This window comes from Eschscholzia californica, unplaced genomic scaffold, assembly GCF_041429995.1.
Source record: "Eschscholzia californica isolate CP2 unplaced genomic scaffold, dmEscCali1.0.p SCAF_5, whole genome shotgun sequence".
In the NCBI taxonomy this organism is placed as follows: Eukaryota; Viridiplantae; Streptophyta; class Magnoliopsida; order Ranunculales; family Papaveraceae; genus Eschscholzia; species Eschscholzia californica.
The window spans coordinates 35267773-35288496 of NW_028238472.1; the positions used below are offsets into that span (position 1 = coordinate 35267773).

The 20724-nt window shown below is 36.4% G+C and overlaps 1 protein-coding gene and 1 long non-coding RNA gene across 3 annotated transcripts; one reads left to right on the plus strand and one right to left on the minus strand.

The window, feature by feature from the left end:
- Positions 1–10489: 10489 nt before the first annotated feature.
- On the plus strand, positions 10490–15292 carry LOC147538843 (subtilisin-like serine-protease S). 2 transcript variants are annotated; one of them, XM_086644037.1, is made up of 11 exons: positions 10490–10990; positions 11098–11198; positions 11312–11409; positions 11493–11651; positions 12487–12598; positions 12706–13234; positions 13326–13420; positions 13518–13760; positions 13850–13964; positions 14031–14217; positions 14449–15292. In XM_086644037.1, the coding sequence occupies exons 1-11, from the start codon at positions 10907–10909 to the stop codon at positions 15006–15008; spliced, it is 2283 nt and encodes a 760-aa protein (XP_086500163.1). In that variant the 5' UTR covers positions 10490–10906; the 3' UTR covers positions 15009–15292. The 2 variants fall into 2 exon arrangements, 1 of the variants encoding a protein (XP_086500163.1); XR_015226135.1 differs by having other exon boundaries at positions 10573–10990; positions 14044–14217.
- LOC147538844 (uncharacterized) lies at positions 13248–14454 on the minus strand. The gene is made up of 2 exons (XR_015226138.1): positions 14340–14454; positions 13248–14199 (listed from the first exon to the last, which is right to left on the minus strand). It is a non-coding gene; the product is annotated as an uncharacterized LOC147538844 (long non-coding RNA).
- Positions 15293–20724: the final 5432 nt, after the last annotated feature.

Consider the following 20724-nt stretch of genomic DNA (forward strand, 5'->3'; position numbering starts at 1 on the left):
CTTGTCAATTTTATCTCTCTTTTTTTTCTTCGATGAAAGAATTTATCTCACTTGTGTCTCTATCCCTCCGACTCTCTCATGTGATCCACACTGTCAGGTTTTAACTTCCTTCCTGTAGGAATTTAGTCAATTTACATCAGGTTTTATCTTCCTCCCCCTGGGAATTTACAAGTGGTTTATTGCTTTTTGACATCTTTGTTTCACGAGAAAACAAGTTGGGGAAACTTATTATCATGAAAGAATTTGTCACATCAGGGCCACGAAATCTGCGAGGATGGTCTCACCAGAAACCCTCCTCGATGTTAGGTTCCAATGAAAGGTACACTTTCTTTGGTTGGAACAGTGTCTGTGTGAGAGGGGGAGAGAAACAATGAAAGATCGAGATCGAGAGAGAGAGAGATCGAGATCGAGAGAGAGAGATCGAGAGATCGAGAGAGAGAGAGAGAGAGAGAGAGATCTATGCCCCTGAGTCAATATTTATTGACAGAATCTTTATCTGGAGAATTTTTTTTATTCCCCAAAGTCAAGGCCTTCTAAAATTGTGACATTTATGAATTTAGGAGAAATTAATAAGTTTTATAACAATTGGAGTATAAGGTTTATTAATATTAAAAGGTTGCGGCTTTGGGGAATAAACAAAAGTCTCGGAGGAATAAAGATTTTGGTAAAAAGAATTTGACTTCTGCACATCTTTATTCCCCATTACCTCTTCTATCCAATTTCTTTCTACTTTCTTTTTCTACATCTACTTTCTAATTCTATTCCCAATTTCTTCCTCAATTTCTTCTCTACAACATATTTCTTTCCATTTTCTTCTCTAAAATTTCTCTTTTCTTATCTTCCAAAAAAAAGCTATTATTTGGATTTGGAGCATAGTTTGGAATATACGTGGAGAATATTTTGGAGCAAGGATTTGGGCTACTTCTTTTCTTTGTCTCATTTATTTTCTTGTATTTTGTTTTATCAATGTATATGTCTATAAATTTAATAAGTAGCTAATCTTGTATCTAGGGTTTTAGAGGAAACCCATACTTGGGCTTTTTTGAGATATGTTTATTGACTAAATAAATCCTTCTTTTGAACTTTAATGTCTTTTTTTTTTTTTTTTTTGTGATGAAAACTTTAATGTCTATTAATTGTTATTTCATATAATATGATCTTTTCATTGTTCATGCTTCTTAATTAGATATTTCATGCTTTTGTTAAGTTATTAAATGGGATGTGCTTTTTAGATGGTGAATGATAGTTAAGGAGTATAGTCCACTACAAAAATCGAGGTTATTGCCCACGGCTCTTACCGACGGTGATCCTAAATTCCGTCGGCAATAGCTTATATGGTCGACGGTTTTCATATTTACCGTCGGTATAGGTTACTACTGCCGACGGTTTCTCGTAAAACCGTCGGCATAGATCACTTCCGTGAACTTCCCGTGTTTCCTTTTCCCGATAGTGTTTGTCGACGGTGATATTTTCCGTCAGGAGTGGTTAGTTGCCGACGGATTTTATTCATTCCGTCAGTGATACTTTGCGCGGGGATATTTTATTTTGGCGGAAAACAAAGCGTTTCACGAAAAATACTTCCGCCAAATTTACTCCCGATCACTTTATCCCTTGCCGTCGTTAGAGTTCCCACTATGTCTTATCTACAGGAGAGCAAAATAGCCCTAGATGAGAACAAAAAAGCCCTAAAACCAGTTTCACTCCTCTTTCTCTCTCTGGTCTGCTCGTTACTTTCTCCAGCTTTTGGTTGAGGAAATCAATTCCTAGCTCTTGGTTGAGGAGATCCTTCATCTTGGTAAGTTCCTTTCTCTCTGTTTCTCTCTCTTCTTCACTCTCTCTTCAACGTGATTTCGGAGTTGATTTAGGAAATTGCTAAGCCTTTATCTTAGCTTGGTTTATGATCCAAAAAACTTCTTTGGATTCAATTTTAGGTTAAACTGTTGTTCTTTTTGTATCTTTTTCTACATTCCAGTTCAACATTGGCTATTGGATTAAAGAAACTAAATAAGTAAGCATTTGAGAGGAAGAAAGGTAACTGACTAATTTTTCCTTCTAAGTTTCTATTTTTTTTCTATTGAAAATATGCCTAATTTTTCTTCTCTGATTTTATTAGGTAAGTCATCATCTTCTTGAGTTTTAGTTAAAGATTTGAACCAAAATTGTTGGATAACTTAATGTGAAAAGGGATTTGTGGAATTTGAGTTTTAGTCAATTAACAATCTTTAGCATCTGGGGCATCAAATTTTGGGTTTCTAGAATTCTGCCATCACAAGTGGGTTTTAATCAACTATTGAATAAATTTGGTTTAGATGTGATTGTCTTTATATATGTGATTGTCTTTACATACGTGGTTGTTTTAATATTGGATCTTATGTTAAATGTTCATGAAATTGTTAATAGACAACTATGTTGGTTTGATTAGTTTGGAATTTCTCTGGTTCATAAGAATAAAGTGAAAATTGAGAATGAATCAGTTGGATCATGAAATATAATCGGCTTAGACTTCATCACTTCTGTATGTTCATTAGTATTTTGTTTGAGTTATTATTAAGATGTCCGGATGTGGGTTTGTACTTTGTAGCCCTAAGCTTTGGTAGTCTTTCAAGGTTATAACCTTCTGAAAGACTTAAACCATGAAATCTATTATTTTCTAACAACGGGTTTCCCCGAGCAGGCGTATTGTTTCCACTGGAAGAGCTTCCGAGGTTCAAGGGACGATGGATGCACTCAAAGTGAAAGCAAACAGTAGCTTTGAGCTGGCTTACAATGTTGTTTGTTCTTTGGTCGAGGTGAATAAATATACAGAGGCAGAACAACAATTGCTTTCAACTAGAAGGTATGTATATTGAGTTATGGAATTATAACGTGAAAGCAAACCGTAGCATTTCTGTTAGTTGGTGCTTGGTCAGGCAGCCAAGCGAAAAATCGTTGTTGCGTTACCGGACTCCAAAACTTTTTCATCCCTTTATTGTTTACTATTCATGAATGAGGTTTATGGTTGTTGTTGCTTATAGTCTTGTACCACTGGTATTATGCGTTCTACTGTTTTATGGTCTGAGCATCTTTATGGACCAAAAATTGAAGTATAAGAAAGGTGATGGGCGCAAGTTATCAAGTCTATCATTACTCCTTTGTATGTCGGCTTTGGATTCATTACCCTTTATCTAATGGGGCCGCGTAGTGTAAGCTAATGTTTTTTCTTCTGACTTTCCGTTATTTTTATGTTTACAAAATTGGTCAAGAAACTCTAATGGATGATAACTATGTTGATGATAAGATAGAGATTGAAGTTACTCCTGTTGCTGTACAACTAGCATATGTTCGACAGGTTATTAAATTTTTTTACTTGTCTAATTGTAATTTGAGAACTTCATGGTTTACTTGTTTCCTATTTATTGAAGAACTTTTAATTTGCGAATTTCACGATTTTCTTGTTTTACTCTCTATATACGCATGCATTCGGAAGTTGTATTTTTTTTCTTGTTTATGCAGGTTTTGAAGAAAGATGTTTGAACCGCCAAGAAATAACGGAAGGGGTCCGAAAATGAAGAAATGAAATTGCGAGATAAAGTATGATTGTGGATAATTATATTTAATTTATGAATGTATTGAATTCTATAAATATACATTTGGATTGATGTGTTATTAATTTGTTGAGATTTATGTTTATGATAGAAATAGCAGGTTATTGTTCGTTACGTTGCTGCAGTTTACGGATCATCAACTGCAGCAACGGGTGCGGATTTTTTTTTTTAAATTTATGAAAAATATTGCCGACGGTATATATTCCGTCGGCAATGGACCTGCCGACAGTGCAATTCCGTCGCCATTTTCGTCGGCAATAGTTTTCCCGACGCCTTTTTAGCCGACGCTTTCCTTCCGTCGAGAGTAACTATTTCCGACGGCTTTTTCTATGTTGTCGACGGTATAGTACCGTCGGCAATAGCCTTAATTTTTGTAGTGGTCTTTATATGATAGTCAATTAAACTTGCATGATTTTGAAATGTGTTAGTAAAGAATATCTTCCGAAATCTAAATAGTTCATTATGTTAGATTTTGAGTTATATAGAAAAAAGGATTAGTTAATAAAGGCCGCGGCTTTGGGGAATAAAGAATAATCTCTAAGGAATAAATTCTCTAGGGAATTCATGTTTTTCTGTACATTCTCGGGGGAATATTTTATTTTAGTCCAAAAACTGACTTGATCAAACATTGCCCCCTAATCTTCATCTTCTTTATCACCTTCACCACCACAACTTCACACCACCACCATTCCGACCACCACCATTCCGACTAACTTCACAAATTAAATCTAACCCAGATTTTTTTATTATGAGGTTTAGCTCTGTTAACTTAATATTCATTAATGGTGACACCCACAACATTAGCTTTTGAATGTGAAGCAATAGCTCTCATGGGTCCACCTACACCACAACCAGCATCTAAAATTCTATCACCAGGTTTGATTTTGATTAAATCAACAGCCATTTCTTCATGAATTCTAGTTGCATCCAGGTAATGAAAGTGAGAAATGAAAAGATTGACCCCAACTCCATTCATGAATATCTGTAACTAGATTATAAAAAGTATCAACAAAAGCTGGAACATTTTCTTTCTTCTCGATCTCTTTAGGACGACGAAAGAAAGACCAGTACTGGTTATAATTATCTTCAACTTTTTCACGAGAAATTGAACCACCTGAAAGATCTATGGCTCTTTTACCCTTTTGTTCAACTGAACCAAGAACACTGATGAACCAGTATAGACCTCCTCCTGCTAGGAGAGAGAAGGTGAAGATTAGAGGGAGAGAATCCATGGATGTATGGGTTTTAGACTGTAGAGAGAGAAAGTGAGAGGAGGAGGAACAAGAAAAGGGTTGGATTCTAAAAAGAGATTTATTGAAGAAGAAAAAATCTGGGTTAGATGGTGAGAGATAGTGTGGTGGGTTTTAGACTTTAGAGAGAGAAAGTGAGAGGAGGAGGAACAAGAATAAGGTTGGATTCTAAAGAGAGATTTGTTGAAGAAGAAAAAATCTGGGTTAGATGGTGAGAGATAGTGTGGTGGGTTTTAGACTTTAGAGAGAGAAAGTGAGAGGAGGAGGAACAAGAATAAGGTTGGATTCTAAAGAGAGATTTGTTGAAGAAGAAAAAATCTGGGTTAGATGGTGAAAGATAGATATATATATATAGAGAGAGAGGGGGGAGGGAGAGAGAAGATGAAGATTAAGGAGCAATGTTTGATCAAGTCAACTTCTGGACTAAAAACAAAATGTACCCATGAGTCAATATTTATTGACCAAATTTTTATTCCCCGGAGAATTTTCTTTATTCCCCAAAGCCGCGACCTTAATAAAATGCATGTTTTAGATAGTCAATTTATGTGGTGGACTCAAAAACTCTAGATTTCTTTCCCTTCTTGATTTCATTTTTCTTAGTTTATTATCTTTTGCTCTTTAAAATAGTTTTCAAAAACCAATCAAATTTACGAAAGGGGATGTTATTTAAGATTTAAGGTGAAGTCTTATCCCTTGGAACCAGACTTACGAACTTACTATAACTTGATCCCGTGTACTTGCGGGAATAGACCCGTTTTGGGCCTATCACAACTCTTTTATCATTTTATTGATGTAGGGGATTGTTAGTTTTGTTTGAATAAAATCTTTAGTTTTTATTTTGGAATAAAATGAGCTAAAGTAAGCTCACCTGTTTGGAGGGAAATTTTTTGAGGGAACTATTTTAATCCATAAACAAACAAAATACTCTTTGTATTTACAACACTTACAGAATAAAGTGTAAAACCTTTTCATCCTCTTTACTAATATAGAAATGGAAACTTCAAACTAAAGTGTTTTGTCCCACATCTTTCGAAGAGAAAAACTAGTTTGTGTTTATATGGAGAAAGTTGGGTGTAAGGGGTGTGGCCTCTTGGGATTACAATAGTGCTCTCCGGAGGAGAGACCCATCACTTTTTAGAGGCACGCCTTACCTTAGGCACACCTGGTCTTGGTCTTGGCCTTGGTCTTGGTTTACCAGAAAAGTGCCTTATTTTTCTCTGACTTTTTCCTCCTACTAATGGCTAGTAGAAATGTCCAAGTACGTGTGTACTGGCTAGTTATGTTCCACCGTTGGATCAAAACTACCTAAACTCATATGATCAAGTTTCCCACTATATAAATTGGGAAACCTCCCAGAAGGAAAAATACACAGGAAAACGAAATCGTCTTCTTTTTTTGTTTCTCTCTCTCTCTCTCTCTCTCTCTTCTGTGCTTTTATCTTCTCTATTATAGTTCTGTCAAGATCAGAAGATCAGAATTGAAGTTTGCTTCTTTAGTTTCTGATAAAGAACAGTTGAACCTTAGGAGGCTTCGCCCACATACTGCAAAAGCAATATCAAATTCGACGGTAGCAGGAGCGTTTTAAGTCTTCAGGACAGTGAGTCTAACTCGTGCCTCTGTTTCACCATTACTGTTATATTGTTTACCTGCAGGTGCATTATCTCAGTTGGTTCACTTACTGTTTATTTGAAGTTCTGCAAAAAGATAAGTTATCTTCTTTAACTTACTGTTTTATTGCTCAATTTTAATTTCCAATTTTCTTTAATTGGTTTTAATACTATTTTACTAACAGATTTCACACAGCTATCAGTTTTTTCCCATGACAAGTACTCTGGATTTGAATATCTCTTTCTCCTTCTATTACAATGTTTGATGGAGCTACAATTGTTCTATCTAATATCCATAAAATCAGTACGAACCAGGATCGTCCAAAATTGATCCTTCCAGATCAAATACTTTGTTCCATCAAGTTTTTCAGAGATGTAATTTGACAATGAGAGATTAAATTAGCTGAACTAGAAGGAATAGGAGAAGAAGTTGATCAAAGACGAAGAAAGGAAGAAGATCAGAAAAAATAACCCTCGCTCTTAAACCATAATAGAAATTAGAGAATATTTATTAATTTAAATGAAGTTTACAACTATTTATAATAGTCACAGCGAGAAAGAGAGAAGAGCAAAACTTAACTAACTGCCCAATTACAAACTCTATAATGACCTTTCACATTCTGTTATGAATTTTCATCAACAAAATGGGAGATTTTATAGGCGATGTCCGTAGTTGTTAAAGGCAATTTCGCTAAAGGCAATTTTTCTTTTGGTTAAAGGCAAATTGTGTTTAAGAGGCAATGCCTCCACCAAAAGTTTGACTCGCCGTTGGGAATGCTCCGACCGACGATCTTGACTGACTTTTTTATTCGGTATCTTCTTCCTTCCTTCTTCATCTTGTTCTTTCATCTACTTCCCTCTCAAAACCTAGAGGCCATAAGATACATCATAAGACTAGAGAAAGAGAGAGAGAGAGTAAAGAGATAACCTCCCTGCAAGCAGCATCAACCTCGGCATAAGCATAACAAACCTCAGCAGGGGGTATAATTTAATGACCATCATGTTGTGAAACTGGATTAACTTGTCCAGATATATCATCTGTCTCGTGCTGATGGGTAGCCAGGGTAGGTGTGGAAGTTACGGTGGTTTGGCCACTTTCAAGTTCTCCCCATTTGTGATCTAATCTACTAATACTATACGGAAATGCCTTATGATAAAGTGTTATTAATTTTGCTACATCTTTCACATACACAATTGTATATGCGAACGCTGGTTACAATCCTCTTCCCGTTAATTGGGTTGCCATTATTCCTAACTAATTTTCTTCCATTTGATTCCATTTTTTTTATTGAAATCATAAATAATTGTTTACCTTGCCGTCTGGATCTAGGGTTCGTCCTCAAATTTAGTCTAAGCAGGAGGTCCCCCAATCGTCGGCGAATAAAGACAAAAGAGAGAGACGAGAGGGAAGAAGAAGAAAATATTTTATTTCATTTTTCTTGAAATCGCGGCAATCTTGCCGATAAGGATGGATGAAATGAACCTTGAAAGATAGCATTGCCTTTAACCAAACTTGGTCATAAGAAGTTGACCAAGATAGCCTTGCAAACTAAATTGCTTAATTGCCTATACCAGTATAGGGCATTGCCCATAAAATTACCCCAACAAAATAACTTTCTGTTATGAAATCTATAGGCACCAGCAACGATCTGTTTAGGAATCTTATAAACACTCTCTTTAACTTGAAGTTAACACTCAAGTTACACCACATCTTCATACTCTAACATTAAGGTTAGTATCTAGTTTTAGTGCGTCAGAGGCCTGAACTCTTTTTTCATTGTTCAAATCAAAGGTATGAACTTAATATATGTAATCATTCTGAAGTGGGATATAGTTTGTAATTTATCATCATTAATCTTTTTTTTTTTTTTGAATTGTTTAGCATGCCTCGAACCCTTGACCTCTAAAGTGGAAGACTAAACCTCTTAACACTCCAACCAAGGGTTGTAATTTATCATCATTAATCCTAAAAACAACACTCAAACTCATATGAGAAAAAATCAGTGGTTGTGGACACCTCCTAACCTGGACTAATATATGAACAACAAATACTTTTGGACAAGTGAAAACTAAGTGGGCTGAAAAGTTTCCAGTTGCTGGAGACAAAAAAGAAAAGCTAGCTCCACCAGGACCACCACCATTGTACACCATCTTTGTTTTTGCTAGTAATCTCTTCTATTGCATGGATTTTGATAGAGGCCTATTATACATATGGAACACTCAAACAGTAAGATATAGGAAACTTCCCCAAGGGTTGCTTCTGTACAACCAAAGAAATGCTGAAACTTAAGTAGAATGATTTGATATATTACTCATATCTTACATGGGTTTTGGTTTAGAATAATAAGAATTTTATTTTGCAAGAAGAAGAAGACAGAAGAAGACAGAAGAAAAGGGAGGTGAACTTCACCCAGGTTAGTTGACCAGGTGTTTATAGAAATCTCGGATCAATAGTTATTGACCCAAGTCAATGAGACGGCCGCCGCCTATAGCCGTTTGGCCCGGTACCTATAGAAACGCCCTAATTGATTTGGCAGGATCTAATTCCTCATTTATTGAACTAATATTACCTTGGATTGTAATTGCTTTCATCAATAGGTTTCAAGTTACAGTGAATTTTTTATGTCTATCACATCTACTTTTTGAGCACCATTTTACACACAATCTTTGAGCAATGAGCATGATCCTAGGCGACCCTTTAACAAATAAAAAGATGAGTAACCATGAGAAGTTGTAGATAATCCATTGGCAAAAGTTATATTGATAGTGACAAAAGATTTAATGAATGATTACCACCACAAGTCTAATAGTGATAGTAAGTGGAAACATCCAACGGCTAATTCTTTTCCCCTTTTCTTTTTCTATATACATGTAACAATGATGACACCCCAATGAGGTTTTTTAACTGATTATGCCACTATAGCCCTGAAAAGTTAAACAAAGAATGTGAACCCCACCCATAGTGAATTGAAATTTTTATAAATACTGACAATATATAGTGGTTTGTATAATATAGTGGTATGCACATGCCCTAGGTGCTCATCAATCATGATATTGTTATCTTCTAGAGACCTAATTAGTTGATGTGGATTTGGATTATGTTATTAGTATAAGCACAAAGTTTAATAAGAATGGGAGAAGACAATGGTGAATATCTGATACCATGAAAATAAGAGCCCGGAACGTTGGAAATGTGTAATCTCAAGTGAGAGACAATTTGCTAAAAAAAAAGTGAGAATAAGCTTGTTTTTCATGGACATAGAGTTATGGATTTGAGGAGAAGCATCATCACAAATAGGAAATTTTAAAAGGTACTTGGGAAAGAACATAGGGTTGGTGAAGAAAAATTCAAAAAACCCAAAACCCATGCACATCCAACTCATTTTGCAGCAAATGACATTTGAAATCCGGAGACAAGTTTAATCATACCGACCCGATGAAATAAATGGACTGACATCGAGTTTTAAAGTGGTATTTGACATCCTGCTTAATCTGATTCTTTCGTGTTTTCTCAACAGTACCAATTTCTAATTAGACGAACTATAATACATATTTTCATGCAATTAATGAGAGGAACTATATTCTAAGTCAAAAGTAAGGTATAGATTTCTTCATTGTTAACTTAAAATAAAATCGAAAGTAATTTATTTTTTTTTAAATTAAACATAAATAATTTTGAGCAAAAACTATAAAAAAGGTCTTCACATAAATATGGTCACGGTCTCAATGTCTTAATGTAAAAAAGAGAGACGGCTTCTTTTACTAGTGAATTTGGCATTAGTTTTCTTTATAAATTCCGAACCCCCACAATTCATATTTGTCTTATGTCTCATTGTTCTCGGGTGCGACCCAGTTCGGGGGACCTAAAAGTGCACCATTTGGTGCGTCTTGAATGTTTCCTTGAAACTAGAATACCAGAACCTAAAAAACCAAAATGGTCCATGAGCTTGGAGTGAAAGGGTACGTGTGCTTAGAGCGAAAGAGAAGTGTAGTTGTTTTTGGCAAATAGCCTGTGATACTTGTTCCTGGGTGGCATATTTGTCAAACAGGCCCCGTGATGAAAAATCAGGGGATTAATGAGTGTGTGAGAGAGAGAGAAAACCAAAAGTAAAAATCTTAGAGCGGGCCGGCTGGGTGAGGGTTTTGGAATCTATCCAAAGTCGAAATCAATAAACAGTGATGAGCTTTGTGTGTGGGAGGGAATTCCTTTTCTTTCCTTTCCTTTTTGTTTTGGCCGTTTGGGGTTCACTATCTCTTTTCTCACTCCCCTTCCTCTTGGGAAACCAAACAAAATACAATTCCCATCCTTTCTTGATTTCTTCTTTCTCTTTCTTCCTTTCTTTCATTATTATAAAGATAAATGCATAATCACACAGACATTCATTGAGTTATCCTTCCTTTCCCTTCTCTCTCTCTCTCTCTCTCTCTCTCTCTCTCTCTCTCTCTCTCTCTCTCTATCTTCAAAATGTTTCCATTGAGTTATACAAAAATTGTTTGCATATTTCTAAGTGTATTCATTAGGGAAATCAGTGTTTGCTTATCTTCAAAGGTGACCCATTCTTCTTCTTCTTATCTGCATTTTCTAATCAACAACAACAACTTCACTTTTCACATCTCTCTGTATTTCATTTCTGTATTTTCTCCTCTTATTTCCAGGTATATGTTGTTTATATGGGTGCCAAAACCAGTAGTGACAACAACCCAGATGAGATATTGATTCAAAACTATCAACTGCTTACTCTTGTTCATGGAGGAAGGTCAGTAGAACCCAGTTATAAGTCTATTCCCCTTTCTGTCTATAAGAAATCAATTTCAAACACCACCACCATTGTTAACTAGAATAATAAACTCTGTTTTTTTTATTCTACAGTATAGAACTAGCACAAGCATCCCATATCTATAGTTATAGATATGGTTTCAGAGGGTTTGCTGCAAAGCTCACAGATGAGCAAGCTCAAGAGATGGCTAGTATGTCTTTGTTACAGAATCTATTCATTCAATTTGAAATACTAGTACTTTTATTTTTGGCATTAATTTTTTGAAAATGGCAGACATTTCAGGGGTGGTATCAGTGTTTCCAAATTTGAAAAGAAGTTTACACACTACCCACTCTTGGAATTTCATGGGTCTTGATAATGAAGAAACAATGGAAATTTCAGGTTACTCTACCAAGAACCAAGAAAATGTCATCATTGGCTTCATTGATACAGGTAGGGTTTCAGGAATTATCCATGCTAAAAAGGGTTTTCTGTGGTGTCTCTTACATAGGTAGTCTCTTCTGAGATAAGGATGTCTTCACATGACCCATAATGCTCTAATGCTGGCACTCTTTAACATCTTCTCTTTTTATCCCTTCATCTCTGAAATAACAAACAATAACCTTGATGGAACCTTTGTCAATTGTTCTAAACTCACAAGAGGTTTTCGAGGAACCAGAATGAAACCTATCTTTCTTGTTGAATTTGTTTGGTTGTTGGATTTGTTAGGATAATCCCACATTGGTGGTGGAAGGGCGCACGAGGGAGTTTGTATCTGTAGGGAAGGGCTTACCTCTTAAGTTAGATTTTGGGGTGAGAGAGGCCCAAAACTATCCAACAGTGGTAGCGGAGCCCAGGATATAAGAAGTTTGGCCCAATAGCTATTGAAGTTAAATTCAAATATGTGGAAAGACTTACCTCGAACTAGCTTTTGGAGTGAGAGAGGCCTAACCACAACACTGGTATCAAAGCTGAGTTTATAGCAAGTCTCGGCCCAATAACTATTGAAGTTAAAACCAATCTGTGAGGGGGGGGATTGTTAGGATGATTGCTACATTGGTAGTGGAGGGGCACGAGGTGAGTTTATAAGTAGGGAAAGCCTTACTCTTGAGCTAGCTTTTGGGGTTAGGGTGAGAGGGGCCCAAAACCACCCAGCAGGATTAAACCCCTCCTTGAGCACGCATTACAATTTTCTCCATTTCTGATCTATACATGTTCTCCGTGCTTCTCCATTGGCACTCATTATGTATCTTGGTAAATTTTCTTATTTAATTTACTTCCTATTCAGGAATATGGCCAGAATCGCCTTGTTTTAGTGATCTTGACATGCCCCCAGTGCCCTCTAAATGGAAGGGAGAATGCCAAGCTGGACAAGAATTCAATGCTTCATCCTGCAACAGGTTGACCGTTTGAAAATTTCGAATCAACATATTTGAGTACAAAAATTCTGGATAAGGTGTATTCGAGTTATTTGTATGTTAAATTTAGTCAGTCATGTATTGTACAGGAAAGTGATAGGTGCTAGGTACTACGCAAGTGGCTATGAAGCGGAAGAAGATTCGTCTGCGTTGATAAAATTCAAATCTCCTCGAGACAGCTCTGGCCATGGAAGCCACACAGCTTCAATAGCTGCTGGCCGGTATGTCACAAACATGAGTTTTAATGGCCTGGCTTCTGGAGGAGCCAGAGGAGGTGCACCCATGTCTAGGATTGCCGTATACAAAACATGTTGGGATTCAGGTTGCTACGATGTTGATTTACTGGCTGCTATTGATGATGCTGTCAGAGATGGAGTTCATATATTATCTTTATCTTTGGGCCCCAATTCTCCTCAAGGGGACTATTTTAGTGATGCCATTTCCATAGGAGCATATCATGCTACTAGCCATGGGATTCTAGTTGTGTCTTCAGTTGGGAACGATGGGAGTCAAGGTTCAGCAACGAATCTTGCGCCATGGTTGATCACTGTAGCTGCTTCTTCTACTGATAGGGATTTCACTTCTAGGGTCTTGCTAGGAGATGGGTCTAACTACACGGTAATTGCTAGAATTAGTTTTTCTTTTGGTTACTTGATCTGATCTTCAACAATATTACCAACTTTACATAGTCTTTATCAAATTTTGATAGGGAGAAAGCCTTACTCTTTTCAGAACAAATGCCTCAACCAGCATCATTGATGCTTCAGAAGCCAAAGCGGGATACTTCACTCCGTACCAGTCAAGGTAAATAGATGAGTGAAATTGCGATTAGTACCTAGTCTTTAGACAATAAGGTAAAAGAAAATCTAATTATGCTTGTCTTATTCTTGCTTTAATCCAGCTACTGTCTAGAGAGCTCTCTAAATAGTACCAAGACAAAAGGAAAGGTTCTTGTTTGCCGCCATGCAGATAGTTCTGCGGAGTCCAAGCTTGCGAAGAGTGTGGTAGTAAAAGAAGCAGGCGGGTCAGGGATGATTCTCATTGATGAAGCCGACAAAGACGTTGCTATTCCCTTCGTGATACCTGCAGCTATTGTTTCGACACAGACAGGGGATATGATTCTGTCATATATCAACCGAACAAGGTATTCTTTCTTGTTTACCTGTTTGAAGAAAGAACAAGATCTTTACATATCTCGATTGTTTATTTTGCGTTTTCTCTATACATTTGTAGGAGACCGACAGTCCAAATCTCTTCTGCGGAAACTGTAGTAGGATCTCAACCTGCTCCTCGGGTTACTGCGTTTTCTTCCAAGGGTCCTAATTCATTGACACAAGAGATTCTGAAGGTATTTTTTGTTTTGGAATCTTTAAGCGTCTTAGTTGCATCTTCTCTAACTACTATGTTCTTGTAGCCTGATATTACAGCTCCAGGTTTGAATATCTTAGCTGCCTGGTCTCCAGCAAATGGAAATATGAATTTCAACATTCTTTCTGGAACTTCTATGGCCTGCCCCCATATAACAGGAATTGTAGCGTTGATCAAAGCTGTTTATCCATTATGGTCTCCTTCTGCCATTAAATCTGCAATTATGACAACCGGTAAAGTTTCTAATTCCATTAAGATTGCATATTTTGTGCTTACTGTTAAAAACTATATATCTTTGATAAGTTAGATTTCATAATGATTTGAAAATTATGCGTACGCTCAAAGGTTTATTTACCGCAAATTGAGTCCTTCAGTTTCCTGGTCGAAATTTTGGTTACCACTTGACTATTGAGACCGTGCATATCCTTGTTGTGGAGTCTGAAATTGTGAAAACTGAAATGCAGCTACCATGTTGGATAAGAACCGAAAACCCATCACAGTGGACCCTGCTGGACGATGGGCCAATCCGTTCGATTATGGAGCTGGTTTTATAAACCCCAAAAGAGTTCTAAATCCAGGTCTTGTATATGATTTAGAAGCCCTTGACTACAAAGCTTTTCTCTGTTCAATTGGCTACAATGAGAAGTCACTACAGCTAATCACAAGAGACAACAGCACCTGTAATAAGATGTTATCATCAGCTTCTGACCTGAACTACCCGTCTATCACGGTGCCAAATCTCAAGCACAGCTACTCAGTGACTCGAACTGTGACGAATGTGGGAGCACCAAGAAGTATATACAGAGCAGTGGTGTCTTCTCCGTTCGGAATTAATGTAACGATAACTCCTAATGTCCTAAGATTCAACAACTATGGAGAGAAGATGAATTTTAATGTGAGTTTTTTGGTGGTTGCTCCATCAAAGGGTTATGTTTTTGGGTCATTGTTATGGAAAAAAGGGAAATTACGAGTTCGGAGCCCGTTGGTTGTTCGTGTCGTATCTCCTCCTAACTCGGGGTTCTAAGATTTACAGATGAGATAAAGAGAGAGAGGATTTAGTGAAACTGTGAATCGAAACAAAACTAGAGCCTAGTGGAGAGAGGAGAGGACTGACTTGCAGGGAGAAGGGAATCATATCAGATAATTAGAAGATGAAGAAGCTATCTAAAGATTAGAAATTCCGTATTTGATTGATTTATTGTATAGATGATTCTTTGTTTGTTGTCTTCCCAACCTGAAAAATGGAACAAATTGTGTATATAACTCAAGGTCAACCTTATAACATGATTGATTGATATGTTGTCTTTATACCTCTGCTCTCTCTTTAGGTCAACCGGATACCATGATTGATTGATATCAATCAACCATATTGGCACCAGTGGAGATATGAAATATGCAAAGTATCTATTATATAAAGAAAGACAAGAAATGCCATTTGGCCCGAAAACGGGAGCTTCACCAAAAGCAGAAAGCTGACGTGGCTGACTCCTATTAGTCCGCACGTTTCTCTCTACATGCCCGGATCAATGAGAGCCGACACTTCAGCTTTTCGCTCGTGGTTGACTATCAATTTCGGGTTAAATAGCATATGTGAAGAAAGATTAAACAAAACAAGGTCGCCTCCCTTAGCCTAATGCATGTGTTTGACTTTGCACCCCCCTCCTCCCTTCATCCCACAAAAACCAACATGTGAGGGTTTGAAAAGGAAGAAAGTCAACTCTTTATCTTACCCACCCACATAGACTAGATAGGGTATCAATTAACCAACCCACCTGATGACAATACAATTTGATTATCAATCTAAATAGGAAAAATCAATCAATCAATCAAAATGAAGTTTATTATTTAAAATTTAAAGATTAAATTACATTTATGAACAAAATTAAGAATTATAATGATGATGACAAAGAAAGGGGAGGAATCCCTAATAGGGTTAATTAAGCAGGGGAGAAAAGAAGGGAGGACCTACAAAGAGGGCAAGTGAATCGGTTGAGTTGGACCCAACTCTTAATACACCCCTTATGATATAGATGTCCACACCCATTCAGTTGTATCACTTCATCCTTATCATCATATTCATATTCTTCACCTTCTTCCTTTAATTCCATCTCTCCTAGGCATACACTACAAACTGATGACGACGACAACGACGAAGATGACCCATCAACCATATGACAATGGTGATAGTAGTTAAGTTCCTCGACGACTAACCCACTCTTCGAAAGTAATGAAGGTAGTCCTCCTACTTCATCTTGCTGCTGGTTATCCTCTTCCTCCTCCATAGACCACCAATCATCTAAGCAATATTCTTCTGGTGTTACATATACCACTGATGAGCCCTCTTCCTCCTCACTACTAGTATTAGTAGATGAAGAGAGAAACATTAACTTACTAATTATGTTTTGAATGGATTTTTTCATTCCAACAAATGGAATCCATATACATGTATAGAATATAATTGTAGCTGTACATAATCGAGACTGCGTTAGCTCTATACAAAACATCTTCTCTCTCGTTCGGTCGATCGATTGAATTCTTTTCTTGAAAATTTGGATGTGTAGATAGTATGTAGTAGAGAGCTAGTAATAGTAGTGTTGACTGTGTGTTTGTTTGTTAGAATTATGGAAAGAATGAAGAAAATGATCAACTCTTCAATACCCTTATATAGGATTTAATCAAGGCTGGGGGGTGGTGGGTCACTTGATTTTTAAGTAAACGGCATGAGATTATTTTATTCTTCTTGGCAGATAGAGAGAGAAAGAAAGAAAGAGTGTTTGTTTATTATGTTCATATATTCAAGTTGTTTATAGGGAGGGTGGTAGTGGTGATGCATATTGACTTCTTAGACAGCAGGGTGGGGCGGGTGAGAGAGAATTGCTATTTAAGATAACAGAAATTGGTCCGAAAATAGAGATCCATCACAACCCAAAAATTGATGTGACCGACTCTCGTTGGTCCAGACATATGGAGAGAAAAACACCTTTCTTGTTTCTTGGGGTTGTAGTCAGTCAGCCCCTATTTCCAGGTCCAATAGCATTTCTCTTAAAATTCTTAGAACCAACTCCTTTCTTCTTGTGTTTGACTAGTGGTGACATATTCCAAACAACCCTTAGATTAATGATTTGGTCAAACATTAAGCTAAAGATTTAGACATCTTGATAATTAGAGAATATTTTTCTTAATTAAATAACAATTAATATTTCACAATGATAGATGAAATTAGAATGTGATGGGATGGGATGGATTGCTGGATGAATGACAGATATGATTCTTAGGGATTGAAAAAACTAACAAGTCAAGTTGAGAGAGAGAAATATAAGTGAATTTATGTTGACTTTGAATGAATAAGAAAGTGTAGTCATTTTCCTTAATTATTAGATTAGTAAGATTAATCTTATTCCCCAGCTCGAGGGGCGGCGCCGACCCCACCCCCCCCTTACCATCATATTAACACCCCCTGGTTCTCATCTTCTTTGGGATCACATGTTTAAGTTATACTAGTAATTTCTAAATTATAATTAGTATAATGTTTTAACATCTGCATCATATGTCGTCACAAGTAACTTCTTTATTTTAAGGGCAAGTTGAATATAAATCTTATAAATGTAAGAACCAAAATTTTTCTTGTGGATGAAATTGTGTGATGTATTTTGTTCGTTCGCGTTATTTTTTGTTTTGTAAGTGTACTTCACACAAACATTTGAATAACTGTGTAAGATAATGCTAACAGTTCTTGGTTAGAGTGATAAGAAGTTTAGTCTTCCACTATATAATTCAGGGGTTCGAAACATGTTGACAATTCAAAAAAAAAAGGGTGTAAGATAATTTTTCGTAGAATAACGAAACAACAAAAATAAGTAGATTGTTTGGTGTTTGCAATATATAGAAACTATTACTGATTTATTTCAAGTTACTTGCTTTTAGGCTCTCTTCATACACACAATTCGTCTATTTGATCTCTGATATTTATGGATTCCATATTTGAGTTCTTTTCTAATATGAGTTTTACTAAATTTCTATCTTAAGACAAATTTTGAAATTAAAAATTCTTTCTTTTCTATAAATCTAAATATGTTGTAAAGCAATCCCACATTGGTGGGAGACAGAAGTGTAGGAGTGTGGTGCTTCACTGCTCCTCTTAAGAGGTTAAGCGCCCTTCCCTAGTGAGGCCTTTTAAAACTGTGAGGTCCAGGTGTGCCAAAACTGACAGTATCATTAGCAGCCCAGAAGGCTGGTCCGCACCATCGTATAAAAAAGTTCAATTTTTGTCACTATTAATTGCACCAACACTAATAAAGTTGTTCAATTAGAAAAGCACTTGCTCGATGGTTTATCATGGGACCTTGACCCACATGTTAGAAAACCTTTAATTAGTATTTAGGTCAACTAGTGACCGACCAAATCGCACAAAGATCTTGTTTGGGAAATTAGGTCAAATGACCTTTGACTGGGTGAAATTTGTTAAAATGACCCTCATTTTGACAAATTGGTCAAATGACCTTATTTTAGCCTGTTTCTTCCGTATTTGCCCCTCAATATAAAAGATTGTCTAGATAATCTAGACTATCTAATTTCCCCCAAAATCAGAGTTTACTCTCTCTCTCTCAAGTCGACGGAAAAGTGAAGGGATAAGGCTCTATCATCTTTCTCCTTCTGGTTCGATTATTCTCGGGCAATCTCTCATCTTTTTCTCTCAATCGATCACTCTCTCTCTCTCTCATCTTTCTCATTCTCGGGCAATCTCTCATCTTTGTAAAAATCAGAGTTTACTCTCTCTCTCTCTCTCTCTAGTCGACCGGAAAAGTAAAGGGGCAAGGCTCTCTCATCTTTCTCATTCTCGGCCAATATCTTTGAATCGAACTCTCTCTCTGACGCAACACTCTCAATCGATCACTCTCTTTCATTCAGGTATTCCTCTATCTCTCTTAAAAATAGGAACCCTAACCCCCAAATTTTATTTCCTAAAACCCTAGATTTTTTTTGAAGAAGTTTTCTACTATAGAAGAAGTTGTTTGTGGGTGAAGCTTTCTACTATAGAAGAAGTTGTTTGTGGGTGTTAATGGAGGTTTCTAGGGCAAAATTTGAATTGTTTGTATGTATCACTCGTTCTGATGATTACATGGGGGACTTAGGGTTTTTTCTCCCGTCGATTTTGATGTGAAAAACCTTTATTTTGATCTGAACTACTCGTTCTTTCACATTTAGGTAATTCAGTTAGGGTTTAGATCATAAGGGTAGAAGATTAGATAATGTGCACTCATTGTGCTTGATGAAATGTCTGTGAGAACTTGAATACTTCAGCTCATAAGTATATTATGCATATAAACACTATGAATTTGATTGCTTTTGCCTTTGGCTTACAAAGAAATGTTATTTGCTGGCAATTTTGAGGAACGGAGTTAAAGAAAAGTGAAATGAACAAGTAGGAAAATTTCTGAGGATTTCGTGGCAAGTGTTTGATATCTATTTTGCCTTTTAATGTGCCCACAAATTGGTCACTTGTTCATGTTTTGGCATAGTTATTCATCATTTATTTATACAAACAAGGGTATGATTCCATTACCTTTCAACTGAAATTTTCATGTTTGGTGTTATTGTGTTTGTTAGGTAAACTGATATTGTCTTAGTGAAGTGGGAAATATGAGACGTCCGAGCCATAAACACATGAATCAGTATAGTTTAGACTTAGAGGATATACAAATCACTGTGATGGGATTCTTTAGTTAGGGTTATGAGTCCGACTATGGTGTTTGAATGTATCGCTATTTCACACATTTACCCAAGAACTAAATTAGGTTCTCTAACTAAACTTCCTTCGTAAGAGTTTTAACTTCATACAGAGAGTGTAGATACTAGCCTAAACTCTGCATTGTCATTGACTTTAATTAACAGAATTATGAAAAAGAAAAAGAGAGTTAGAGACGGCTGAAATGCAAGGTTTATCTTGTATTTCTTGTATGTTTCTACACTAAATACTGTCCGTCCTGTCACTGTATAAATAGGTCTGATTATTTATTTCTTAAACTATACCTCCCTTTGGGTTGATATAGTTTGCCTGTTTTCTTAGTTGGGGTGCTTGATTGACTATTTCGGGCAAGTGCATAATATCATAGGCTAAGGATTAATTTATCTCCATATAGATCTGAAATAGACTGAAAATCACTTGTTAGCTATGGGGTTTACTCGGTTTAGAAAAGGGAGGTATTCTGAAAGAGACTTGGGTGTTGTATGTTTGTCTTGCATTCTTCAAATCAGACTCGTCTTTATCTGGATAGCTGGATACAAACATTCATTATATATTGTTGTTATTGTATTATCTTAAGTAACTCATATAAATACATAAAGCTATATGGTCTGATCTTAAGCAAAGTGTGTATAATGTTCATAGTTGTTCTTAAGAAAAGTGTGGATAACTCCCATTGAGATTGCTGAATTATGAAATTGTGTTATATATGCTTCTTCACATGTTTATTATATTGTTCACTTAGACATGTTTCTTCATAGGAATCTATTGTGTTTGAATGCACATCAATATGTGATTGTAAAATGGTGTTTGTTTAAATTTTGTTTGGGTAAGTTATATTTAGTACTAAAATTGGAGGTTGACAATATGATTTCTTATTTGTTATGCAGGATGACACGTAACCTACCGTTAAAGACTAAAGAAGCACCACGTGCGAAAGTGACGTGCATCTCAAGGATCGAGGATATGATATATGTTAAAGATAACTTGACAAATG